We start from the raw sequence: 27680 nt of genomic DNA, 5'->3' as shown, positions 1-27680 counted from the left end.
TTTTATTAAGAATAAGGCATATGATAGTCACCCCTAAAGCACAGGGCTCTATTTCTGTAGGTGAGTGAATACACTCTGAAAAGCATTGGATTAAAAAGCGCAGCCAACAGAGAACTTGGAGCAGGATCCCTCTGCCGTGCCTGCGGGGCTCCTGCCAGGTGTTTCTGAAGCCTTGAAGGTCCCCTACTCAAGGCCGGCCGCTCAGCGAGACTGCTTAGAGAATCCTGGCTCCACACAAAGAGGAGGTGCTGCTCCACACCCTCTTGGCCTCCTTCTGCTCCATCAGGGGGACCTCTAGTCTGCTGCTTGTTTTGGGGAAGGGCCACCCCATTTCAGCCCGACTGGTGCCCCAAACTGCAGGCCATTGTGAGCGGGGACAGGGGCACAAAGCCTCAGGCTGTATTGCCCACAGGTCCCAGGCTGGCTTCCAGAATGGGGAGGGGTCCCCACCTGCAGCTCCTGGCTGCAGCTAGGGCCCCTGAGTGTCCGTGTCAACACACCCCTCCCCCAGTGGAATTCGTGCAGCAAAGAGGGGAGAGGTGGGAGGGGGGACAGGGAGAGGGAAGGCAATGTCCTTTCTAGTCACCCAAACTTGTCAGGGGCTCGAGGAGGGGGGGTCTCTCCTTTGGCAGGGTGGGTCCCTCAGGCTGGGAGAGTGGGAGGGCCAGAAGCCGAGGGCAAGGCTGGGGAGTTCCCGCCACTGAGGCCAAGGGCAGACCACCGACTCCCAGTCTTATTCATTTCATTTGGCGCCCCGAGGGTTCTGGAGGAGGAAAGCTTCTCATCTATTATTTCCAGGCGAGGGATGGGGAGGGGGCATTTCTGTTAAAATTGGAACCCTGGTTTTGCTTTGGACCTTCCCCCAGCTTGCTGAGTGGAGGGGGGAGGGATGGTTGCGTTATTTCCTTTCCCAGGCACCCCCACACCTCAGCTGAGTCAGTGAGTCAGCCACCCCAGCACTCCGGACCTTTCATGGGGGGCGGGGGGCAGGAATCTCCAAGTAGCTCAGGAACAAGAGTCACCTCTGATTGTTGGAAGAGCCACAGCAGGGGAGGTGCTGATGCATTACTTGGGGAGAGGCAGGCAGGCCACCAGGGAGGATGGTGGGGCAGGGGTGTTGTGGTGGCCCCCAGCCGGGCTCCTCGGGTACAGAGGAAGGAAGGAGGAAGAGGCCTATTGCTATAGAGCTGGGGGAGGCCAGCTGGGTGGAGCTATGGCTTTTAGCGGGTGGGTGGGTGGATAGAGTACTTCATCATCTTTGTAGGAGAACTGACATCACAAAGTCACCCAGTTCACCCTGAAAGTATGGTTGTGGAAGATGAGGGTTTGGGTGGGCGCCTCCAGAAAGACCCCCTTTCCCTCCTCCTTCCCAGGGTCCTAGGCCCCTTCAAGTGAGCACAGCCCCGAGCAGAGAGAGAGGCCTCCTCAGACATGTTCTGAAAAGGAAGGCAGTGGGCCAAGGGTCAAGGGGTCGTGAGTCACCCACACCTGAGGGGAGATAGAGGGCAGAGGTCCAACCACAGAGACTGGGGAGTGGAGAGGTGGGAGCAGGCAGAGCAAGGACCCTAGGCCACTCCCGCGGCCCTTTAGACTGGACAGCACTGTCCGTCCCCAGGGCGCCCCAGTGGCGGACACAGACCAGGCCTGCTTATTGCTCAGTGGTCTCAGCAGTCCTGAGCTAGGAGGGGGCTGCACGTTTGTATGCTCACCGGTGTCCTGCTCCCTCTAATGTATACAGTGAAAGGGGGTGTAATTGGGAATCTTTCCCCCTTTTCTTCATGGGGCCGTGATGGGAAAAGGGTTCATCACCCGCTGGAGACCTCCCAGACCTCTGGGCAACAAGCAGAAGTCTCAGCCCCAGGCAGAGGATCAGGACCTGCTGGGATGGGGCATCGTGGGTGAGGTCAAGGCCTCTTGCTGCCCCATATCCTCCCTTGGTGGCCCCTGGAAGACCTCACAGGCACTTCGGACTTGATGCACGACCAACAAAAGAGGGATTGCACGAGACGACAGGGTTCTAGGGATTTCTTTCCAGGCTGGACTCGGGTGCGAGCAACGAACCGGACTGGAGCTGCACTTCCCGCCTTCGGTCGTGAGGGGGAGCTGGGGAGAAACGCGTTAGGAGGTGGGGCAGTAGTCTTCTCGTCTGCCACTCCCCAACCTAGACAAAGGGCACTGAACACCCCGCCGCTCTCAGGTCTGATAGGATGCGGGCAGTCCTGGCGAGGGCGAGGCCGGGGCCTAACCTGCGTTCCCACCATCCCCCAGCCCACCGCCCCCAGCACACTCAAACTTATATCAACAGCTGCCACTTCCAAGAAGCAGGGCCCCTCTTCCTGCCTCTGGGTGCAACCAGCTAATTAGGAAGCTGGGCAAAATTAGCACCAATAAACAGGACTAGGGAAACTCCCAGGGCAGCCTTCAGGTTCCCAGCTACCTCCTGAAAACAGTTTTTAACCTTCCATCAGCCCGACTCTGGCGTGTCCTTGGAGTCTACATACCCGGGAAGAACTGAGAATTGGAGACAGTTATCTGCCACCAAACCCATTATGTAATCTTCTCTAAGGGTCTATGCGTGCTAATTTCCAGAAGTTCAAACTTCCATAAGTCCACACTCCCCCCACCAGAGGCTGTGGGGGAGGCGTCTTCTAAAGTGTTCCGTGCTCACCTGTAGGGATCTATCAGCAGTTGGGGGTAGGGATGTGGGGGAGAAGGTCCAGCCTGTAGCCCCCAGCCCGAACCGCCCCTCGGAGGCAGGCTGGGAGGGAAGGGCGGCCGTGCAGGTCTGGGGGAGGCCGCAGCGGGGAGCTGGAAGGCCTAAGGATCCTAAGGGCCACTCTGGTTCCTTTCCGTAGGCCAGCCCGGCCTCCCCGCTACGGCCAAACGATTGTCACTTTCCTGGGTCAGGGCGTGACTCCAGCCCCGTCCCCTCCCAGTGGCAGGGTGGGGACCAGATAAGGATCGGTACTGAGTCCTCTTCAAGGAAAAAAAAGTGCCTTCGCTGGGCCCGGCGGAGGAGCTCCCCGGCGGGAGAGGAGAGCTCAAAGCTGCAGCGACAGCTCAAAGCTTCGGGAAATACAAAAGGCGGGGGCGGCTGGAACGCGCGGGGGAGCAGGGGCCGCCTCCGCCCGCTCCCTGGGGGAGGGACTGGCTCTCTCGGCCCCAGGGACCCGCCCCTACCCTATCCGCCCCGGCCCGAGCTGAGTCGAAACCCGGGCCAGCCTTTCCCGGCTCCCCACCCGCCCACCCCGCGCCTACTCCGGGTCCGCGGGCGCACTGGGCGGACGGGGCGCGGCTGGCGAGCCGGCTTGGTCCGGGGGTTCCTGGGGAGGCGGCTGGCGCGGGCTGCGGCCGCCGGGCCGCTGGGGCCTCCGGGCGTAGAGGAAGAGCGCGGGGTCGGGCATGGCATCGAGGTCGTCCGGGACGCCGGCCGCACGCTCCCAGGCGGCCCAGTCCCGGCCGGGGCCCTTCGCGGCGGCCTCGGCGGCGGGCGGGCGGCGGGCCCGCTGTGCGCGCCGGCGGATCCGGGGCTCGGTGGTGGCGGCGGCGGCGCCGGGCCCCGGGCGCGGAGTCTGCAGTTTCTGGCGCGCCGCATGCAGCTGGCAGGAGAGGTAGGCGGCCGCCTCGGTGTGCTTCTGCAGCTCCGTGCTCAGCACGGTGGCTCGGTGGCTGCGGCGACGCAGCTCCTCCAGGAAGCGGCGCTCCTCGGTGCGCAGGCTGCAGCGCAGCGCCGACACCAGCGCCTCGCGCTGCGCCACCTCCCTCCGCAGCTCCGCGTTGGCCGCTGCTCGCTCCGCCAGCTGCGACTCCAGCGCGCGGCACTTGCTCTCCAGCTCCCGGGACGCCAGCTCTGGGCAGGGGAGAGGGAGGGGAGAGTGAGAGTCCTCGCCTGGCCGGACCTGCGCCGCTCACCAGTCGTCGGAGCGAAGCCCCGCACCTCCCCGTTTGCAGGTCCCGCAGCGCTCGGGCTCAGTCCTTCGCCTGCCTTTTTCCTCCTCCTAGCTCTTGCCTCCTGCTTGGCCGAGCCTCTAACTCTTCCGCGCAGCCCTTAAGAGCAACCCCTTCCCAGACCAATTATTCACTCCACGACAATTTGTTGAGCCCTGACTCTGTGCGTCGTGTTGGGGATTGCGGATAGGGTGGTGAATAATTCCTCACGAAGCTCTCAGTAAGCACAGTGGGGGATGTACGGTACATAATCACAAAAGAATGTGTAGGTGCGTGTGTGACACCTGCCAACACCACGACTGTCGCAGGAGACTGTGACCTAATCGGAGAAGGCTTCTAAGCAGAGAAATGACGAGGCTAGGATCTGACAGATGAATGGGAATTAAGTAGTGAACAGAGAAGAGAAGGGTGCTTCCTACGGAAGGAAGGGCTTGTGTAAAAGCCCTGGGGAAGGAGAGACACATAGGAACAAGGGGCTGAAAGAGCTGGGAGTGTCAGCAGAAAGGGGAATCAGTGTGCTGTGCTTCCTTCATAAACAGCATTTATTACGCGTTTACATGTTTGTTGTCTTTGCCCACGGCACTCGGTTTCAAACCTGGATGTACACTGGAAACATCCAGAAAGCTTTATTTATTTTGATCTTTGAAGCTGTAGCTTGTGAGATTTTAGTTCCCTGACCAGGGATCCAACCTGGGCTCTTGGTAGGGAGAGCACAGAGTCCTAACCACTGTACCACCTGGGAATTCCCTAGAGAGTTTTAAAAAACAGTTTCCTGGGCCCTAACAAATTTGGACTGAATCAGACTCTCCCCGGGTTGGACCAGCACACTGGCGCTTCTTAAATCTTTCCTGGTGATTCTAATACACCCCCAGGGTTGAGGACTCCTGCCTCCTGAATCATAAGCTCCATCTCAGCCAGGACCGTATCCCAGGACTGGCGCACTTGAGTGGGTATGGGGATATCAGTAGCCGAAAGGTGACCAAGGGAAGGTAAAAGGTGACTCTAAAGGGGATAGGAAAATCCCCAAGTGATTTTCATAGAAACTGAGAACAAAGAAAAATAGTTCTTAGGCCCAGTGAGAGAGAGAATAAAAACCAGGACACTGGGGACTCTTCCCTGGTGGTCCAGTGGGTAAGACTCTTTTGCTCCTAATACAGGGGGCCTGGGTTCAATCCCTGTTCACAGAACTAGATCCTGCATGCTGCAACTTTAAAAAAAAAAAAAAAAAGTCTTGCATGCAACTAACACCGGTGCTGCCAAATAAATAATATTTATTAAAAAAAAAAAAAAAAGCAACAGCCCGAGGCACAGGGGTCCAGATGATCCCAAAAGCCATTTCAGAGGAAGAACAGTAGGTAGAGTAAAAGCTACTACTGTGCATGCGTGCTCAGTCGTGTCCAACTCCTTGCAACCCCATGGACCGTAGTTGCCAGGCTTCTCTGTCCATGGGATTTTCCAGGCAAGAATAATGGAGTGGGTTGTCATTTCCTTCTCCAGGGGATCTTCCCAACACAAGGATCAAACCTGTGTCTCTTGCATCTCCTGAACTGGCAGGCAGATTCTTTACCGTGAGCCACCTGGGAGCCCCCAAAGCTACTGCTGTCACACAACTGTTCTTTCCTGATATCTGGAGACGTGCCTCCCCTTACTCCAAGCGCTAGGCACCAAGAGGTTGCCCACAACTGCCACTTATAATCGGCAGAATTAGTTCAAGTTCATAAGTATTTAGATCTTTATGCATGAACATGCAGGTAATTTGTAGGGCTTCTAACATTCTACTTTAACCTTCTAGCCTTTCCTGTGCCTAACTCTTGGTCATGTAGCTGTTGATCTATAAGGAGCACATCCATATGGCAAAAAGTCCATTCTTAAAACCCTTCTGGCCAAAGAAATACTACTTTTGTGGTTCATTTTAAATCAAGCATTTACCGAGTCCCTCTCCATGTCAGGTAATGTGCTTATACTGGAAGGCAATGGGGAACACCCAGACCTAGTTTTCAGAGATCATATAACCTGGGGATTAAGATCTGAACAATGCAACCCCTCCCATTTGAAAAAATTAATTGTGGCAAAAAACTAAATAGCTAAGTTTACCATCTTAACCATTTTTAACTGTGTGTTAAAAATGGTTAAGGATGTGTCTGCTTGGTCGGTCAGTCATGTCCGAATTCTTTGGGACCCCACGGACTGTAGCCCGTCAGGCTACTCTGTCCATGGGATTTTTCAGGCAAGAATACTGGGGTGGGTTGCCATTTCTTTTTCCATTTTTAGCTCTAAAGTACTATTAATATACTCATATTGTTGTGCAACAGATCTCTAGAATTTTTTCTTCTTGCAAAACTGAAACTCTACACTCACTGAATGCTATCTCCCCACACCGCTCCCCATTTTACGGATGAAGGGATAATCTATAAACAAACACCTTAGTGGAACTGCTACACTCACAAGAAGTCCTGTTTCTGTAAAATGAAGAATTTGCTAATGTGCACTTGTCTCTTTTCTCCTCCTCTGGACTAAGTTCCTTGAAGTCAAAGACCTCCTATTGCCATCATGTCGAATCTTGACATTTAGCATCTTGGCGAGTGTGAACACTGACCATGAGAATCACTTGCACAAGGATGGGAAGATTGGGGAGGTGGGTCACAAAGGAATGAAGTCAGGCACATGGACTTCCTGGAAACCATCTCCTTCCTGCTTTCATTTTCCCAGTTTGGATGGAGACAGGGATGCCAGGCGTGTGCAGTGCTGCCGGTTGCTCACTGCACAAGGTCACCCAGCTGAGTGGGCATGTGAGGCTATCCCCAAGTCTCGACTGGGCACGAAGAAGGCTTGGGTCCTAAGTGGTGGGGAAATGGTGACCAATTATTCTCTTACCTTGCTGGTGCGATTGGGCCTCTCTCATCTCCAGGTCATGGGTCAGTTCTGGGGGCGGAGATAAGAAAAGGCAGTTGTGTGTATGTTAGAAACAGAGAAAGAGTATGTGTGTGAGATTAAGACTCACAACCCAGTAAAACTGGCAATAAGGATGCTCAGAAATCATCTAAACCACCCCCTATACCTATTTTAATGCAGCCCAGAGGGAAAGAGATGAAAGAGAGGCGTCAGAGGCACAACCAGAACCTGATCTGCCTGATTCTAAGTCCAGAGATCTTTCCAATATAAGTTCTATGTCTTGAATTTGCAGATTAGTTCAACCCTTGTGGGACGGAGGCTTGCTTTTGGGGCTGGTGGTGGGGGAAGTATTTGCCCCTTTCCAGAGGTGGTGTACAAATATTTAACATGCCAAACAATCAGAGCCAGTCTGGAGGACCCCTGCTGTCCAGGGCACAGACCTTTCAGTGTCTATTGGTGGGTCCGGGTAGGGTCCGACTTGGCACAGTTGGTAAAGAATCTTCCTGCAATGCAGGAAGACTTTAGTTCGATCCCTGGGTCAGGACGATTCCCTGGAGAAGGAAATAGCAACCTACTCCAGTATTCTTGCATGGGAAATCCCATGGACAGAGAAGCCTGGCGGGCTACAGTCCACAGGGTTGCAAAGAGTCAGACCCACCAATTCAAACAAAACAAACAGACATTTCTTACCTCCCACTATTTTGGTGGTTTGGTTAGTCTGGGAAGGCTGGAGTTAGTCCTGGGTGGGCTGCCTGGGGACACTAAAAGGGGATTCAGGGTGGTGGCTATTTACCAAAAGCACATGTGTATTTCACTGGTTTCACAGCCAGTACTGCTGTGCCCAGGTTCTTTTCTAAACCCAAGCCCTGCCCTTTCTAAGCCCCGGTTTTGCCACGTTCCATGGAGGAGGGAGAGAAGCTTCAAGGACAGAGACACCTAGTGAAGCAAAGCCTGAGTGGCTCTCAGCCTGGTGCTGAGGGCATACGGGTGGGGTGGGGGAGGGGGGTGGGGAGCAGCCAAGGGGCCCCTCAAGGGCACTAGTGCAGGAGCAGTCTCCTCCTCCGCCTGTCCCCAGTTCCCATCCCTTTGAGCCCAGCATGCCCCGCCCCTCAGCCAGCTGAGTCTGATTGTTTTTCCAGCCCACTCCCCACCCCACTGCATCCCAACTCCATCAGGGCTCAAGGGCTGGGAGAGGAGCAGGAGGGAGCCCAGGAGGGGCAGCTGCCTGTGACGGAGGGCACCTCTCGGGCGCACCTGCGTGTACCTGCAGGGACGCAGTCTGTGCCCAAAGGGAGAAGATGTGAAGGCGGGGGTGGGGGGAAGTAGCGGATCCCCGGGTCCACTGTCTGGCAGTACCAACAGAGAGAGACTCACCTTGTGGGCCCTCCGCCTGCCCCTCCTCGCTGCCCTCACCAGGCTCTTCTAGATACCAGGGGCATTACCGGAGGTGCCTTCCCTGGGGAGGCCAACTGTTTCCAGGAGACAGAGAGCCTGGAGTGCCTGGGCCTTTTGCTGTGACCAGAGCCTGAACCTCCCCCAGGGCTTCCTGGGGCCAACCTGGCCCCTCCTCCAAGGCCCTGGGATGTAAACCCAGGGGGGCCCTGGACTAGGTTTGGAGAGTAGCCCGAGGGACTCTGGCTCTGTCACTAACTGCCTGTGGGCTTGTTTCTCCTTAGCCTTTAACCACCAGAGTTGGGGGAGGGGAGACAGAATCGTAGCTGGGCTCCACTCCCTCATCCATCAAATCTCCCTGCTCCCCTTCCAACCAGAGTCCCGGTGATTTAGATGAGTATGCATGAGGGCACTGGCTTTCCAGGCAGCGCTAGTGGTAAAGAACTCGCCTGCTAATGTAGGTGATGCAAGAGACGCGGGTTCGATCCCTAGGTCTGGAAGATCCCTGGAGGAGGACGTGGCAACCCACTCCAGTATTCTTGCCTGGAGAATCCCATGGACAGAGGAGCCTGGTGGGCTATAGTCCATGAGGTCACAAAGAGTCGGACACCACTGAAGCGACTTAGCAGGCACACACACTGTGAGGTCAGACACACTGTGGGACCTCGGGCCAGTGACAACACCTCTCTGTGCCTCAGTCTTCTCACCTATGAAAGTGTTCGTCGCTCAGTGGTGTCTGACTCTTTGTGACCCTATGGACTGTAGCCCGCCAGGCTCCTTTGTCCATGGGATTCTCCAGGCAAGAATACTGGAGTGGGTTGCCATTTCCTCCTCCAGGGGATCTTCCTGACCCAGGGATCGAATCTGGGTCTCTGGCGTTGCGGGCAGATTCTTTACTAAGAGAAAAGAAATACAGGGCTCAGTCTAGCTGAGTCAGCTCTTATTATCATCCAAGCTACCTTCCCAACCAGAACACACCCACCTACCTCTCAAGCCCCTTTAATTTAGAATTATCACCCCTTCTTGGGCAGGTTCTTCCCTAAGCCCTGCCCTCCTGGTTCCTATACCAGCCCCTTCTCACTCTTATCCTTTTGCACTCTCTGGATCCCTCTTTAATCTCTTTTTAAAAACATCTCCTTTGTCCTCTCTCCTCTCCCCCTCTCTCCTCCATCCCTTGGAGGAAGGGCCTTATTCGGTCATTTCAGCCCCATGAGTGGCTGCTCCAGGCCAGCCCAGAGTTATTTTTATCTCCTTAATCAATAACCAAGAGGCTGCAGGCCCATACTTGTCTGAGAAGGAGGGTGGGGGCTGAGAGCGCTCTGTTCCTGCCTGTTACACTTTCTTACAAAGGATGAGATGGTTGAATGGCATCACTGATGCAATGGACATGAACTTGGGCAAACTCCGGGAGATAGTGAGGGACAGGGAAGCCTGGCATGTTGCTGTCCATGGGGTTGTGAAGAGCTGGATATGACTTGGTGACTGAACAACAGCAACCTATTTTCTTGGGATCCTGGCCTGCATCCTGAGTGGAAGGACCCAGGTCTTCAGAATTATTATGAAGCAAAAAGAAATTAGAGAAACAGCTACAGGGTCTTAGGGTTCACTCATGTCAATATCCCTTTAATGTCATTACTACAGTAAAAAAGTGGCATCAGGCAGGAATGAGACACTGTAGGGCATCCATGCCCCCAAGGGCTGGCCTCTGCTGCCTATCAGGCTTTGGGGGAGATGACAAGAAGTCTGGTCTTGGCAGGTGGGAACTGAACTCATATATGGAGCTAGAGGGGACTGTGGTAGCTGAAAGTCAGGACTGGTGGCTTCTCGTGCCATAGAGTGAGAAGCCAGCCGGGTCACTAAAACCCTTTGAGCCTCAGTTTCTTTCTGGGGAAGGGGGAGACTCCCATGAGTAAGGGAGGGAAGGGAAGTGGAAATCTGAGTATGCTGGGGAGAGGATGAGTGGAAAGCAGCAGAGGGGACTTCCCTGGTGGTCCAGTGGTTAAGACTCGGTTTTTCCACTGCAGGGGGCGAGGGTTTGATTCCTGATCAGAGAACTAAGATCCCATAAGCTGCGTGGTGTGTCCAGAAAAAAAAAAGCCACAGACGCTTCATGACTGGGCATGTGGAGCCCTAGGTTCTAATCCTGACTCTGATGCATTGTGATGCTCACTCTCTGTCTCTGGGCCTCAGTTTACATATTTGTACAATGTTGAGATTGTGCTGTTCCAGCTGAGATACTGAATCACTGGCTCTAAGGCCTGCACTTGAAGATGCAGGGTGAGCATTTGGGCCAGAGCCAAGCCTCTGAGACGGCCATGCAGCTGAGACTTGAAGTCAGGCACGAGGTTTACATCATCCCTGTTGCCTCCCTCTGTCCTGCTTACAAATCTGATTGATTGCCAGGTCCCTCTGTGTCCCACTGGTCCTCCCCTTTCCATCCCCCTTTATCTCTCCCCTGGACCTGTCACTAGTCCCCCTGCCTCCCTCTCCCACCAATTCATCTGCCATACAACTGCTGGATTGAGTTTCTTAATGTAGCGTGAGGTTGCTCAAGAACCTTCAGTGGCTCCCTACTACCCAGGAGGACAGGCCAAACTTCTTAGCCATCCTGATATTGGTCGAGGTCTTCCATGTTCTGGCTCCAGCCATATTTCCCATCGGCTTTAAGTAGAGGGTAATCCGGTCAAATAGAACTTTTCATGAACTTTTGACTTACTACCTTCTGGATGTTGCCATGCTCTTCCTTTGCAAAGTTTTCTCCATTCTCACTGCCCCATAATATCTCAGCATGTCTAAATCTTACTCAGCCCTCAGGGAGAGGAAGTGCTTACTCCTCGGGACAGTGTGGGATACTTGGCCTCATCACTTATGCCTCAAGCTGAGCATGGACCTGCCTATGAACTGTCAGCTCTCTTTATTTTTTGTGTATCTCTTTTAATAAATTTATTTATTGATCATGACACACAACACGTGGGATCTTAGTTCCCCGACTAGGGATCGAACCCGCGGCCCTTGTGATGGAAGCATGAAGTCTTAACCACGGAACCACCAGGGAAGTCCAAGACTGAGGGCTTTTTAGGGCTGGGAGGTGCTTGAACGTTCCATGTGTCTCACTTCCCCAAGACTCAGTTTCTTCACCAAGAGAAAGGGGTGATGAACACCTGCCTGGCTTAGGGAGGCTGAGGGCGGACACCCCATCAGAGACAGTGCTGCTGCTGACAGTCGCCCCCCAGCATCCCTCCAGGCCTCACCCGAGCAGCGTTTCTGCAGCCTCAGGATCTCCAGGTGCAGGTCTCGCAGCAGGGCCATCTGCTCTTTTTTCAGGAAGCTGATGTGGCGTTGCACGCTCTGGATCTGATGCTCCAGGGACACGGTATCCATGGCAACCCAGGCCTGGGCCCCACCTGGGGAGGATAACAAGGTGAACCCACATTTTCCGGGCCCATCCACCCTGTCCACCTTCAGATCCTTTCAGTGATCTTCAGTCTGGGGTCCTGCTGTACCAGGTAGAGGATTCTGGCCCTGAAGTCATGTCCCCTGTATTTACCCACTGAAACATCTGAAGCAAGTGGGTGTGTTGGCAGGAAGTATCATTATTCCCATTCAACAGATGAAGAACCAGAGGCTCAGAGGGAACGACTTTAGTTCCTTGCCCCCATGAAACTTTAGCCTCTTCTATATCTCAGCAAGGAAAAGGAACGGAGCAGCAAAGTCAGTAAAGAGAGACAGAGATTGGGTTCTAGTCTGCTTCTTAACCAGCTGTGTGACTTCGGGCAAGCCCTCCCCTTCTCTAGGCTCTTGGTTTTCTCTTGGGTAAAATTAGGGGATTGTAGAGAGGGTGATTCCTGAACCCTCTCCAGCTCTGCCCTTGATGGTTGTTCAAGGGCAACCATCAGTTGGCAGGACTGATGGTTAGAGGGCTTACCAGGTGACTCAGTGGTAAAGAACCCATCTACTAATGAAGGAGATGCGGGTTCAATCCCTGGGTCAGGACAATCCCCTGGAGGAGGAAACGGCAACCCACTCTAGTATTTTGCCTGGAAAATCCCATGGACAGAGGAGCCTGGTGGACTACAGTCCATGGGGTTGCCAAGAGTTGGACACGACTGAGCGACTGAGTACGCACTTGATGGTTACAGCACAACCCTCCTCCTCCAATTCAATTCCATTTCTTTGACTTAACCTCAACCCAGGGCTCTGGGCTCTTCTACGTCACAGAGGAGGAAGGTCTGATGAATGTTTCACTAGCACTAATTCTGCAGGCTGAAGGCAGGTAGTAGAAGCCCTTTACCCAAGGGGAGTGGCGGAGGGTGATAGGAGACCCAAGGCGTAGATCCATGGTGGAAGCTCTGACACTCTGATGGGAGAGGAAGACTTACGTCCCCGAATCCTAATGATGGCCTGGCTCTCCAGCGCTCCCTCTTCTGACCCTGCCCCATTTCCCCATGAGTCTCTTCTGGGATGATCAGCGTCTTGGGAAAGCATAGGCAGAGGGCAAAAACAGGAGGCAGAGGGCAGCGGAAGCTCAGACCTCTGATGTCCAGGTCTCAGAGCTCATGCCTCCTCTGCCAGGGACTCCCAAAGCTTGTGGCGGCCTTTCCTCCACCTGCCCTAGGAATGCCTGGCCAGGGGAGAAGAAAACCAGCTGATGGACTGTTCTGTTCAGCAATGGTTCCTTCATACAGAATTGCTGGTAAGCCTCTGCAAATCCAGCTTGTCCTTGGTAGAAGCACAGCCAGGAGGACTGAAAATGGGAACCTCACATTCACAGGTTCCTCTCTTGGGGCCCCCTGTCCTTGTACCTCCAAGGCATTCCCAATCCAACCAAGTGAGCTTTCATGAAAGCTGGGTGGGGGCGTTCTTTGGTTTGTGGGAATCACTGGTTACATTTACTGTCCGCTCTGCTATGTTTAGGGAGCATCATGCACATGAATTTACTTCTGCCAACCGCTCTTCAGTGGGCACCACCACCTCCGTTTCACAAAGATGCAGGCTCAGAAGGGAAGCGACTTGTGCCAGTTCGCACGGCCAGTGAGGGACAGCAGATTCAGTTCTCCAGCCAAGTCTTTTGAATCCAAAGCAGTTTCCCAGTATTTACACCAAAAACAGTCCTGGGTTTGAATCCTAGATCTTTCGGTTCCCTGCTGTGTATCTTTGGGCAAGAAAGTTAACCTCTCTGAACCTTGCTTTCCCTTTCTATAAGATGAGGCTACTCATAGTAACAGTCCTGGGATGATTGTGAGGGTTAAATGAAAAAAGAAATTATAGAGCATGTAGCAGAGGACCCGGCTCAATCAACGCTTCATCCCTTTTCCTCTCTGTCTAATGTGTGAGGAGGTTAATCCCTGCCCACATTTGCCATTTGCTCATCATGCGTTCATTCAGTGATCTAACATTACCAACCACTGTGCTGGGTACAGGGACACAGTGATGAACAAAGCAATATTCCTGCTTTCTATTCTCATGGAGCTCACAGGGTGAAGAGGAGAGAATCAAACAAATAAATAGGTGCATTCAACAAACAATAAGGACTTCCCTGGTGGTCCAGTGGCTAAGAATCTGCCTTGCAATGGCAAGGATGCAGCTTTGATCCCTGGTCGGGGAACTTAAGATCCCACATGCCAAGGACCAACTAAGCCCACAGAGTCTGTGCACTGCAGTGAAAGATCCCGTATGATGCACTGAAGTTCCTGCCTGCTACAACTAAGACCCAATGCAGCCCAATAAATAAATATTAAACAAACAATACAAATAAGTTAAAAATGACAACCTATAAGAGCCATGAAAGAAATCTGCAGAGTAATGTGTAAGAATATAAAGTGGGACCTAGTTTAAATTAGGAGTCAGGGAAGGTCTCCTTGTAGAAATAATTTTAGGCTGAGACTTTGTGGCAAGAAGGATTCCAAGATGGTCCCCAAGATTCCCAGCCCCTGGAAGACACAATCTCCTATCTTATCCCCATTCCTTGGGTGTGGGTGGGATTGGGACTATGACGGGTTTCACTCTCGTGATTAGGTTATATGGCAAAGGTGAAGGATTTTACAGATGTAATTTTACAGAGATCTCCAATCAGTTGACTTTGAGTTAAAAAAAAATCAGATTATTCTGGGTGAGGCAGGTTCAAAGGGCTCTTGCTGTAGGAAGAGATCTGAAGCCTGAAGGATATTTGGCTGCTGGCCTAGAAGCAGGAAAGGCTTCCCAGGTGGCTCAGAGGTAAAGAATCCTACTGCCAATGCAGGAGATGCAAGAGACACAGGTTCAATCCCTGGGTGGGGAAGATCTGGATTAGGAAGTGGCAACCCACTCCAGTATGCTTGCCTGAAAAATTCCATGGACAGCGGAGTCCATGGGGTCACAAAGAGTCGGACACAAGTGAGTGACTGAGCAGGCATGCACACTAGAAGGGAAAAACTGCCCAGCTGTGAGAGAGCCTGTGGAGGAAGCCACAGCAGGACCTGAGCAAGGCTTCTAGTTGCTGAGGACGGTCCCTGATTGACAGTTAGCAAGAAAATGGAGACTCCAGTCCTACAGCTACAAAGAAGCAAATTCTGCCAACAACCAATAGGATCTTGGAAGCAGATCTTTTGTTAGATGAGTCTTCAGAGAAGGATGCAGGCCCACCTTGATTTCAGGCTTGGGAGACCCTGAATGGAACACAAGTAGAATGTGCCAGGCTTCCCATCACTGGAAACTGTGAGATAATAAATTGATGCAGCAATAGAACACTAATACAGACTTGAAGGAGGAGGAGGAGTTAGAAGGGTAAAGGAAAGAGCATCTCAAACAGGGAACAGCATCTGTAAAGCCCAGAGGTAGAATAATCATGATAGCTTACATTTATTGAGTGCCTATTATATGCCAAGCTTTTTTTTTTTAAGTTGATTTATTTATTTGGCTGTGCTTGGTCAGTCGTGGCATGCGGGATCTTTAGTTGAGGCATGAAAACTTAGTTGCAACATGTGGGATCTAGTTCCTTGACCAGGGATTGAACCCAGTCCCCCTGCATTGGGAATAAGGAGTCTTAGCCACTGGACCACACTGGAGAAGTCCCCAAGCTTTGTGTTTAAGTGTTTTATGTGGTCTTGAGCAATGGAGACATGGCCACTGGTGGTGAAATTTGAAGTGTAAAGTATTAGGGGAGAGTCGCAGGAAGTGAGGTTTCGCAAGTGAAAGATCTCCCAAGGACTTGTAAACTATGTTAAGAGTTGTGGATTAATGCTAAATGAATTGGGAATCTATTAAAGGACTTTAAGCAAGAAATGAACATGATATGATTTGTGTTTTTAAAAGATTATTGGAAAAAAAAAAAAGATCATTGGAGGGCAGATTAGAGGGGGCAGAACGAACAGACTGGGAAATGGAGCAGTTACCAAGGTGAGAGATGATGCAGGCCTGGACCTAATGATGGAGGCAGAGGTGGAGAGAAGGTCCAGGTGTAGTCTGGGGGTAGAACTGGCAGGAAGACGGAATAGGCTGTATTAGATCATGCTCATGGGGAAAGGGACGTCGTCTAGGATGTCTCCCAGCTTTCCAGTCTGGGAAACTCAAGTATGAAGGCACATTTACTGGATCCTTCCTATTTCTTCATCTTTCCCACTGGACCTCTTCTATAATCACTCCCTCCATGACCTCATTCAATCCCATGGCTGTAAATGCTATTGGATTGGCCAAAAAGGTTGTTCAGGTTTTTCCATAGCATCTTACTAAGAATCCAAATGAACTGAGTGAAAAAAAAGAATGAAATATTATGGCCAACCCAATATTTATATGCTGACCCCCAAATTAACACCACCATTAACTTCTTAACACCACCACTTAGGTGTCTAATAGGTCCCTCAGACTTAACTCTCAATACTCTCAAGACCATTCCTCAAGTCTCAATACTGAACTCTTAGGATTCCCCCTCCAAGTCTGCTCTGACCAGGTGATTGCCATCTTGATAGAGGGAACTCAGTTGGTCAGGCCAAAAACCTAGGAGTCATCTTTGATTCCTTTCTTATATTTTACAGCCAACTTGTTTGCAAATCCTGTTATCTCTACCTTAAAAAAAAAAAAAAAATCCTAAGGACTTCCCTTGTGGTCCAGTGGCTAAGCCTCCATGCTCCCAATGCAGGGGGTCCAGGTTCGATCCCTGGTCAGGGAACTAGATCCCATATGCCCCAACCAAAAGTTTGCAAGCTGAAACTAAGACCTGGGGCAGTCAAATCAATAAATAAATACATTTGTTGTTGTTTGAGGCTTCCCAGGTGGCTCAGTGGGTAAATAATCTGCCTGCAATGCAAGAGACACAAGAGATGCGGGTTCAATCCCTGGGTTGAGAAGATTCCCTGGAGAAGGGCATGGCAACCCACTCTAGTATTCTTGCCTAGAGAATCCCATGAACAGAGCAGCCTGGCAGGCTACAGTCCATGGGGTCACAAAGAGTTGGACATGATTGAAGCGACTGGGCACTGTTGTTCAGTCCCTAAGTTGTATCCGACTCTTGTGACCCCATGGACTGCAGCACGTCAGGCTCCCCTGTCCTTCACTATTTCCTGAAGTTTGCTCAGATTCATGTCCATTGAGTGGGTGGTGCTATCTAACCATCTCATCCTTTGCTGCCCTCTTCTCCTTTTGCCTTCAGTCTTTCCCAGCATCAAAGTCTTTTCCATACATACACACATATGGGCTTCCCTGGAGGCTCAGATGGTAAAGAATCACCTGCAATGCAGGAAACCCAGGTTTGATCCCTGAGTCAGGAAGATCCCCTGGAGAAGGGAATTGACAACGCACTCCAGTACTCTTGCCTAGAGAATGCCACGGACAGAGGAGTCTGGTGGGCTACAGTCCATGGGGCCACCGAGAGTTGGACATGACTGAGTGACTAACACACACACACACACTCCATACATACAAATAAATACCTATACACATATTTAAAAAAATCCTAAATCCAGTCAAGTCTCACTGTCTCCATCCCTGCCATCCCTCTGGTGAAAGCTGCTCAGTCGTGTCCGACTCTTTGTGACCCCATGGACTATACAGTCTATGTAATTGTCCAGGCCAGAATACTGGAGTGGGTAGCTCTTCCCTCCTCCAGGGGATCTTCCCAACCCAGGGATCAAACCCAGGTCTCCTGCGCTGCAGGCAGATTCTCTACCAGCTGAGGCACCAGGGAAGCCCAAGAATACTGGAGTGCGTAGCCTATCCCTTCTCCAGGGAATCTTTCTGACTCAGGAATTGAACCGGGGTCTCCTGCATTGCAGGCAGATTCTTTACCAGCTGAGCTACCAGAGAATCCCACCATCCCTCTGGTATACCCCTGCAATGGCCTCCTTCAGCGAATCTGATGACATCTCTCTGCCCTCAACCAAAACCCTCCCATCTCACTTAAAACCAAACCCAAAGTTCGTCTGAAACCCAGTCACCTCTGGCTCTGTTTGCCCTCATCTCGCACTGTTCAGTTGCTGGCTCTACCCCAGTCACTTTTAGCTTCCTTCCTTTTTATCCAACTTGCCCACCACACTCTAGCCTTAGGGACTTTGTCAGTGCTGTCCCCTCTTCCAGAAAGGTGCTTCTCCAGGATATCCGTAGGGCACATTCCTTCTCTGCATTCAGGACTCTAGTTCAGGGCCCTTTTCCGATTTGTGGTTGTTTCGTTCTTCAGTTATGTTGGACTCTTTGTGACCCCATGGGCTGTAGTCTGCCAGGCTCCTCTGTCCATGGGATTTCCCAGGCAAGAATACTGGAATGGGTTGCTATTTCCTTCTCCAGAAGATCTTCCCGACCCAGGGATTGAACTCTGGTCTCCTGCATTGGCTGGTGGATTCTTTACTGCTGAACCACATCTCTGATTACCTGATTTAAGACAGAACTGTTGCTCCCTGGTGGTCTAGTGTTTAGGATTCGGCGCTCTCACCGCCGTGGCCCGGGTTCGTTTCCGGTCAGGGAAGCCTTGGGCTTCCCTGGTAGCTCAGAGGTTAAAGCGTCTGCCTGCAATGCGGGAGACCTAGGTTTGATCCCTGGGTTGGGAAGATCCCCTGGAGAAGGAAATGGCAACCCACTCCAGTATTCTTGCCTGGAGAATCCCATGGACGGAGGAGCCTGGTGGGCTACAGTCCACGGGGTCGCAAAGAGTCGGACACGACTGAGGGACTTCTTTCCTTTGTGGTTCAGTGGTTAAGACTCAGCTTCCACTGCAGTGGGTGTGGGTTCGATTGTTGATTAGGGAACTAGGATCTCCCATAGGGAGTGGCACAGTCAAAAAAAAAAAAAAAAGGAAAATAAAATGATATAGCGTTTATATATATAATAGAACCATTGGGAATTCCCTGGCGGTCCAGTGGTTAGGACTCCACACTTGCACTGCTAGGGTCCAAGTTTGAGCCCTGATGGGGGAACTAAGATCCCACAAGCTGTGTGTTGCGGCCCAAACAAACAAGCAAACAGAATCCGCTGTCATTCTCCATTCCCTATTTTTTTTTTCTCATGAACTTACCATCACATGAATATATCACATTTTTGCTTATTATCTGTTTCCCCGGCCAGATTGTTGGCAATATAAGATGAAGGACTGTTTTGTTTCTTCCTGTTCCCTAATACCTGGCATAGACTCTGGCAAATAGGAGCTACGGAGAAGGCAATGGCACCCCACTCCAGTACTCCTGCCTGGAAAATCTCATGGACGGAGGAGCCTGGAAGGCTGCAGTCCATGGGCTCGCTGAGGGTCGGACACGACTGAGCAACTTCACTTTCACGCATTGGAGAAGGAAATGGCAACCCACTCCAGTGTTCTTGCCTGGAGAATCCCAGGGACGGGGGAGCCTGGTGGTCTGCCATCTATGGGGTCGCACAGAGTCGGACACAACTGAAGTGACTTAGCAGTAGTAGCAGTAGCAGTAAGTATACATAGAATCCATGAGTGAGTGAATTTGTGGGGCTGGGACAGACTGATAGAGAAGCAGATTTACAGAAAAGGTAGGTTCCAGCCCGAGACATGTTAGATTTGACATGCTCAGGAGACCTCAAACAAGGACAAATAGATGTCAAACAGACAGTCAGTAATCTGGTGCATAACTGGTGAGAAACAGGTGAACTATGTTTGTGCTATTGTATATCTATGCTGTGATGTGTGTGCCTCTGTGTCTGTACATATACCTGAACCTGCGTGCATGCCTCTAGGAGTGCGTATGTGTGTGCGTGTGTGTGTGTGTTTTGCGGGGGGGTTCCTGCTTTTCTTGCATCTGTCTCTCTACTGTCATGCACCTGGAAGATGAAGGTGTGGGGACCTATGCTTAGGATGAAGAGAGAAAAATGTCTGTTCCCTGATGCTGAAATGCAAATATTTCTGGAGGGTAAAGCCCTCTCCACACAGCCCTGGAGAGCAGACCCTGGCCACGGTGAGAGACTGAACCAGCCAGCTGTTTCTGCACCTTCCCAGAAGGACTTGAGTGTTTGCTTCCAACCAGGTAGGCTGTTCTTCTCAGGGCAGATATTTGGGTCACAAACGATCTTGGCAAATATTCTTTCTTAGACGTGATTGTTTAGTTTGTTTGGGGGAGGGCGGAGGATAGGGTGAGGAAGGAGGAACCAGGGACGACACAGATTGCTATGTTGCTGGGGAATCACAGGCACTTCAGAAGGCCCAAGCCAGGAAAATGTCAGGTTTTTGCAAAGATACGCAGTGCTGGAAGCTCCAGGTTTCAGAAGATGCTCTTGCCTGAGGACTTGGTCCAGGCTAGTGGTGGCAGATGACGGGTTAGAGTTCTCAGTGCCATCTTCTCCCCACACCCAGCCTGAGATGCTCAAACTCCCAGATTAAAGTGCTTGGTGAGAAGGGTCCCTGGCGTCTGCCCACCATCCTGACCACCTCAGGGCCTGCATTGTTTCTTCTGCCCACCTTCTCCTAGTGCACCTAGTTTTCTTTGAATTTTCTAGTTTGATTAAAAAAAAAGTTCATTTTTAAGAATTGTCATCAAGAATAAAAACGAATCTGTAATACAAGATTCATAATTTATAGAGTTAACTCCAAGTACTATATTAAGAAAAACTGTTTTTTTGGCCACATCATGTAGGATGCAGGATCTTAGTTCCCTGACCAGGGATTGAACCCGTATCCCCTGCACTGGAAGCATGGAGTCTTAACCACTGGGCTGCCAAAAAAGTGAAAGTGTTAGTTGCTCAGTTGTGTCCGACTCTTTGCAACCCTATGGACTGTAGCCCGCCAGGCTCCTCTGTCCATGGAATTCTCCAGGCAAGAATCTGGAGTGGATTGCCATTCCCTTCTCCAGAAGATCTTCACAACCCAGGAATTGAACCCAAGGTCTCCTACATTGCAGGCAGATTCTTTACCATCTGAGCCACCAGATTCCAAGTATTTTTGACATGCTTCTCTGTTTGAAAGTTACAAATATTTTTCCCTCTTGGTGAAGTTGGTGGGAGAAATCTCTCAGGTCCCCAACCATCAACAAAGTCTGAGGCCCAGGAACTCTGTGACCTTGGCACAATTCTAACTTTCTAAGGCCAGGGCTCCTGATCTCTGAAAATGAGTTCATTTCCTGCTTACCTTTGTGGAGCTTATGGGTATCCCTTCCTTCTTCAGCTATCTGCCTACCACAGACTGGACAAGGAAGAAACTGTAGTTCTCTCTCCTCTCCAGTTCTTAGAGCTTGTTGAGTTGAAAGAACCACAGAAAGTACAGAATCATAGCACTCAGGGCTCAAAGAATCATCTCAAACAGTGTTTTTCAATTTGCTCCATAGAACCTGAGTTCTGTAAAGGGATCTCAGATGTTGCCAAGAGGTTTGAGGGCAGAAGACAGGACTGGAAGCTTTGCTGTATTTATTCCTCTCTATATGATGGGCTTGTGCATACAAATTCATTGGAGAAAGGGCCTCCACTAACCAAAAGTTTGAAGACCACTTATACAGCTCAATTCTTCCTTGAGCAGCTGACTTCCTCCTTTCCTTAGACCTGCTTCCCTTGGTCTCTGCTGCCCCCATCTCTCTCTCAGGCAGACACCATGGCTGGGAGATGAACCAGAATTGAAGCCTCTTGCTTTCTGCTTACATGGAGTTTGTGTTGTCTGCCACGCTGCAGCCCCTGACTGTTTCTCTTGACCCAGTTTCAATTTCATACTTGGGGTTTCTTTTCTCTTTGGGACTGAAAATATTTATTGAGTCAACACATATCCTTGTACTTGTTCTGAACACTCAAATACCTGTATTTTGTTCAGATTCTTTAAGTATGCATTCTTGTTTCGTGTTAGTTGCTCAGTCATGTGCAACTCTCTGCAAACCCATGGATTGTAGCCCACCAGGCTCCTCTGTCCATAGAATTCTCTAGGCAAGCATACTGAAGTGGGTTGCCATTCCCTTCTCCAAGGGATCTTTCCAACTGAGGAGAATGTTAAACTATGTTTATCATTCTTATAGTCCAGGCAGGTATATTAGATAAGATAGCCACGGTAATATATGGATAAATAAATGAATTAGTATGTTCTTTATTTTTCTTGGCTATCATTCCTCTTCACTACCTAACTCTTAGGTTTGGAGTAGGAAGGAGAGCAGGAACTCAAGAAATCTTTCTCAGACATGGATACACAGATAACAATATTTATTATAATAATCATCAGGGGAATTCCCTGGTGTCCACCGTTTAGGACTCTGAGTTTCCACTGGAAAGGGCCTGGGTTTGCTCTCCAGTCAAGGAACCATGCAAGCCATGTGGCTAAGTTGAAAAAAAAAAAAATCAGTGCATAGGTAATAATACCTATATAATAACAAAAAATGGGTGACACTGCTCTTATTTTATTTTATGAATATTAACTTATTTATCTTTTTTTTTTTTTCTTTTGGCTGTACCAGCCAGCTTGCAGAATCTTAGTTCCCGGAACAGGGATTGAACCGAGGCCCTCAGCAGTGACAGGACTAAGTCCTAACCCGAACTCCGTAATAACTCACTGATCTTTACAGCAACCCTGCACTGAAGGTTCTATTAGTATATCCCCTCCATAGATGAGGAAGCTGAGGCTCAGAGAAGTTAAGCAGTTTGCTCAAAATATACAACTACAGTGCCTGGTAACTGGAAGCACCCCACTGGGGGTTCACTCTGGCATTTAAGACCCTTCACAATCTATAAACACAGTCCACATTTGCAGTCTGAACTCTTCTTTCAGATTCTACCTCTTACTGCTAGCCATGGACATCCCCTCACTATCGCCCACCCTGTTGCTGCCTCCTGAAACCTGACCCATCCTTCAGGGCCCTGCTCAAGTGCTACCTTTCCCATGGAGCCTTCCCTGGCCCACCACACCAGGCTGGCTCTCCTTCCTTATGTTCCCAGGTATTTTGCCTTGTATCACACTTTACTGTGTGTGTGTGTGTGTGTGCTCCTGTGCATGTGCAAACCTGGCTTCTGCTCTAAGCCATAAGCTTCCTGAGGGCAGGGCTTCACCAAGCCAAGGCAGTACACGTATTAAAAAATAATTACTCCCCCTCCCCCCAAGTCCTTGGCTCTCCTGGGGACTTGCCTTGGGAACAAAAAGTCAGCCCTTGACAAATGTCTGGGACTCTCTGCAGGGTGGGGGTCACTTGGCCAGTTGTGGAGCCACAGTTCCGGGGTGGAGGTCCTGTGGTCTTCCCCAGTCCGGGGCCCTTCCTCCCCGCAAACCTCTAGGCTATGGCTCCTCTCTCCACTGAAGATCCCTGGAGCCCCAACCTCGGTGGAGCTGAAGATCCAGGGACACGGGGAGTGGGATGCCTGGGGAAACTGGAGCCCCCACCCCCTCAGTCTTAATGTTCTGCCCTGCTTATACCTCGCATATGACTCCCAGCGAAGGCAGTGGGGGGATGTGGAGACTAAGGAGGACGGGGAAGAGAGGTACCCAGGGAGGACAGGGAAAGGCAGGCGGAAAGAGAGATGTGTGCCGTGGCGGAGGGCAGGAGGTGGCTGTGGCTCCACCTCGGGCCGCTGTGGACTCTTCGCCAGGGCCAGGAAGGGTCGGAGTCTGGGCGGCGGAGGACAACTTCTGCCAGCAGCCCGCGGGTCCTGTCCGCCTCCTGCGCTGCGGTGCGCAGCCCAGCGCCCGCCCTCCCGGGGGAGCAGGAGCCCGGGTCGTGCGGTTCCCCACCCGGGCGCCCACCCCCTACGCCCCCCGGCCTCCTCACCTTCGGGACCTGAGGGAGCGACGGGCCAGCGGGGCCCCGAGTCCGGGCCAGGCTGTGTCGGGGGAGGCGCTCTTCTTCCCCGCGCTAGCTGCGCCCGGGTTTCCGCAGCGCCCGCCGGAGCTGTGGCGCCATCAGCTACTGCGAGGCTGCCGGGCGATCGGGCCCGGGCTCCGGGGGGCTCCCGGGCGCCGAGTGCGCGGGGCGGCGGGGGGGTCCGGGGCGGGCTCCAGGCGTAAACACCCAGCAACGTGACCGGAACTGGCGAACGAGCAGTAGGGGGGAAGGCGGGGGGCGGGAGAGATAAGGGGGGAGGGGAGGGACCTGGGACTGGCGGGGAGGGGCCGTGGGCGGGGCGGGGGGAGGGGAGGCAGGCTGAGCGCGGCCGGGGGAGGGGGAATCCTGGGAGCCCCGGGAGCCCCGGGAGCCCCGGGAGCCAGGCCTGAGGACCCCGGCGGGCTGCCGAACTCTCGGAGCCGCCTTTGACTGAAGCTGGGAGGGAAACCCGGGGAACCCGCCGCCACTTGGAGAGCAAGGGCGCGGCGGGCGTATCAGCACCGTGGACAGCGCCCAGGCCGGCAGGCCGCGATCCGCTCCGCCCCTCTGCCCACCCGCTGGCGTAGAAACCTGAGCCGGTTCCCCACCCCACCCCACCCCCCGCACCTAGTCCAGGGCAAGGTTGGGATTGGGGGGTGCGAACTGACCAAGTGTCAGAACATCTACCCTGTGTCTCAGATCTCTTACTAGCTGTGTGACCTTGGGTGAGTCACATCACTTCTCAGGGCCTCAGTTGATGAGACATCCTCTTTCCCTCTATTTGCGGGTCCCAAGAGCCAAGAGAGAGGATCCTTTTGAAACCCTAGAGTCCAGAAGATTGGAGTTGATCCAAGCTTGGGAGGCTTCTGGACTGCTTGGCTTCTATTTCTGGGTCTACCAATACCTTCCTCCTTCCAGGGCCCCAGTCTCCTCATCTGTAATATGGGATGATGATGGTCTATGCAGCTGATAAGATCTTTGGGTTGTCCTGAGGATTAAATAAGTTAATACAGGTTAAGTGCCTGAAACAGCGCTGAGTGCTCCTTATGCATTCGTGCTCATGATGGCAAGGGACGAGGTGGCACTGAGTGAGCAGCAGGTGGTTCAGAACTGTCTCTGGGTAAGTCATTTCCATCCCAGCCTTAAGGGACTGGAGGAAGGGACTGAGGGGCTTCAGACTAAAGGGCTGATCTGGCTTTTCCCACTCTGTTGCCAGCCAAGAACATTCCTCCCTACCCTCCTGGGCCAAATGTCCAGAGAAATCTTCTGCCTTTGTCTCTGGAATTGCGGGACCTTTGCATGAGGGCCTCGAGGCAGGCTCCAACAAATCATCGGCCTCAAGATCATCCTGTGTTTTCTCTGTGGATCTCTTTGCTCCGTCTCCTTCCTGGTCAACTTTTTTTTTTTCACATTAAAACTTTACTTTTCAAAAAATTATTTTCTAAACTTTTTATTTTGTATTGGGGTAAAGCCAACTAACAATGGTATGATAGCGTCAAGTGAATAGCAAAGGGACTCAGCCATACATATGTATCTATTCATCCTCCCTCAAAGTCCCCCCTCCCTAGTCAACTTTTAAACTTAACTGGACTTGAGTGTCAGTGGATGAAAGTTTTAGCTGCTCTTGGCCCCCCAAATTGAAGAAATCACCCTCTTAGTTGGCTTGACAGGCAGTGGTGTTCAAAGAAAGAAAGAAAGAAAGAAAGAAAGTGAAGTCACTCAGTCGTATCTAACTCTTTGCGACCCCATGGACTGTAGCCTACCAGGCTCCTCCATCGATGGGATTTTCCAGGCAAGGATACTGGAGTGGGTTGCCATTTCCTTCTCCAGGAGACCTTCCTGAACCAGGGATTGAACCCAGGTCTCCCACATTGTAGGCAGACGCTTTACCGTCTGAGTGTTCAAAGGCATTTCAAATCCCACTGTGGGAACTCTAGCCTCCAGCTGAGCTGTGGGTAGCCCCTCTTCAACCCTTCTCCTCTGAGGAAACCCTTAGGAGAGGAGCAGAAAGGCCAGCCCAATCCTGCTTCTTCATCTCTTGATGTCCTTCCTAGGGCAGCATTCCTGTGCCATGTATTGTGTGTGTGTGTGTGTGTGTGTGTGTGTGTGTGTATGTGTGTCTCCAGCAGGTCTATGGGTCTGCTAACCCATTGATTTGTCAGTTCTGATGAACTAATTGAGATATTGCTAAAAAGGATGAAAGGTGTGTTTTGTATCCCGAAAACTTGGGCTCTGATCTGAGCTCTGTTGCTTATTAGTTGGGTAATTCTGGGCAAGTCTTAACCTCTCTAAGCTCTAGTTCCTCTTTCAAATATTAAAAAAGGAAAAGCAACATCTACTTTGCCAACAGGATCATGGTGGGTGTTATGAGGTGAGAGTGAAAGGGTTTTGTAATGTTAATGTGTGTGCAGATGGAATTGTTATAACTGGCACCAAATGGTTTTCTCCTTGATCAGTATAAAGATGGATCCTGGGACTCTGGCAGCTGGAGGAAACAGCTCCAGATGCCTGTCTGAGGGGTGGCCCTGCCTGGTCATGGGTTGGGGGCCTCCCATAGTAAGTGCTTTGCCATAGTAAGTGCTTCTGGCAGAGTCCTGCCCTGGGCCAAGCTCCCAGCTGGGCCTCTAGGGCTGTCCATAGGACACTTGCAACATCTTTGGCTGGAAAAAGATCCACGTGTGAGACAACAAAACATGTGCACAAAAGCATCCAAGGAATAACTGAAGATGATGAACCAGCAGAGTTAGGGCTTGGACTTGCCAGCAAGGAGACTTAGGGGTTCCTCCTGGGAGGAGGTTAGCAATCAGTCAGTCAGCACATAAAGTAATATTGAGCAAAGCGAACTGCATGGCCCTATATCTGATGTAATGGGGACACTTAGAGATATATGATGACATATGGAGATGATGATGTTGCAAACGACATTGTTGATAATAACAATATTTACTAAGCATGTTCTATATGTTAAGTCATCTACTAAATACTTAAAAAAAATCTTATTTCTATTTTCAAAATTAAACTCGTAACCAAGTCAAAGAAAACTAAAGTGTATAAAAACTGAATCTCTGGCCTCAGAAGTTTTGAGTTGAGCACTTTACCCACATAATCTCTCTCAGAGAAGACTTCCCTGGTAGTACAGTGGATAAGAATACACCTGCCAACGCAGGGGACACGGGTTTGATCCCTGGTCCAGGAAGATTCCATATGCGAAGGAGTAACTAAGCCTGAGTGCCACAACTACTGAGCCCAAGCTCTGGAGCCTGAAAGATGCAACTACTGAAGCCCACCTGGCTAGATCCTGTGCTCTGCAACAAGAGAAGCCACTGCAATGAGAAGCCTGTGCACCGCAATGGAGAGTAGCTTCTGCTCGCTGCAACTAGAGAAAGCCTGCACCCAGCAATGAAGACCCAGTGCAACCAAAAACAAAAAAAATTAATGTAAAAAATTAAGAAATAAGAAACTTCAGGGAAATCCTATAGGAAAGGTTTATTCCCATTTGTAGGTGGAGAAAATAAAGCTCAAGAGAGGTTATATTTGACACCATCCAGCTTGTAAGCAGCAGAGTCAGGATTCAAACTCCAGCCTGATGAAGATCAGAGGTGGGCTTCATCAAGCGCCTCAGTGAGGAGGTACTCCAGCTGTAGCAGAAGGCGCCCACAGTTGCCATGGGCTTTGGTGGAAGGTAAAAGCCTTGAACACCAGTGGGGAGAATGAGGTCTATGTGGCAAAGAAGGCTTGGAGGTTCCCTGTATCTCTTCATGACAGTGTGGAATAGTGACTTTCTGAGTTCTGTTTGGGTAACAGTGGTATTGGTTGGTGTCCTGGAAAGTAACAGACAACACATTTAATCCTTTTTTTTTTTTTTTTGCTGTGCCAGGCAGCATGCAGGATCTTAGTTCCCTGACCAGGGACTGAGACTGTGCCCCTTGCATTGGAAGCTTAGAGTCTTAACAACTGGACTGCTAGGGAAGTCCCAGAAAGCACATTTAAAATGAAGCATTTGAAGAGAGTTAAGAGACTGTCTACAAGGCTATGGACAAAGTTTAGGAAAGAAGGATACAAAGAGCTATTACCATCCTTAGGCTTAGAGGGACAAGAGAAGGCAGTGATGAGATTTCAGAAAGGATGTGTTTGGGGAAAGGGCTACCTGGCAAGAGCTGTGGCTTCCCTTAAAAGAAAGTATCTGGGGACTTCCCTGGTGGTCCAGTGGTTAAACATCTGCTTTGCAATACAGGGGACAAGGCTTCGATCCCTAGTTGGGGGTTGGGG

General features: G+C 51.2%; 1 protein-coding gene across 1 annotated transcript; it reads right to left on the bottom strand.

Moving 5' to 3' along the window:
- On the bottom strand, positions 1–23583 carry CCDC92B (coiled-coil domain containing 92B). Its single transcript, XM_070390222.1, has 4 exons — positions 23379–23583; positions 11484–11636; positions 6823–6870; positions 1–3850 (listed from the first exon to the last, which is right to left on the bottom strand). Exons 2-4 carry the CDS (start codon positions 11611–11613, stop codon positions 3255–3257), a joined length of 774 nt encoding a protein of 257 aa, XP_070246323.1. The 5' UTR covers positions 11614–11636; positions 23379–23583; the 3' UTR covers positions 1–3254.
- Positions 23584–27680: the final 4097 nt, after the last annotated feature.

The sequence above is a fragment of the Bos mutus genome, chromosome 19 (assembly GCF_027580195.1).
Source record: "Bos mutus isolate GX-2022 chromosome 19, NWIPB_WYAK_1.1, whole genome shotgun sequence".
NCBI lineage: Eukaryota > Metazoa > Chordata > Mammalia > Artiodactyla > Bovidae > Bos > Bos mutus.
This window is presented reverse-complemented; position numbering and strand designations above follow the sequence as displayed.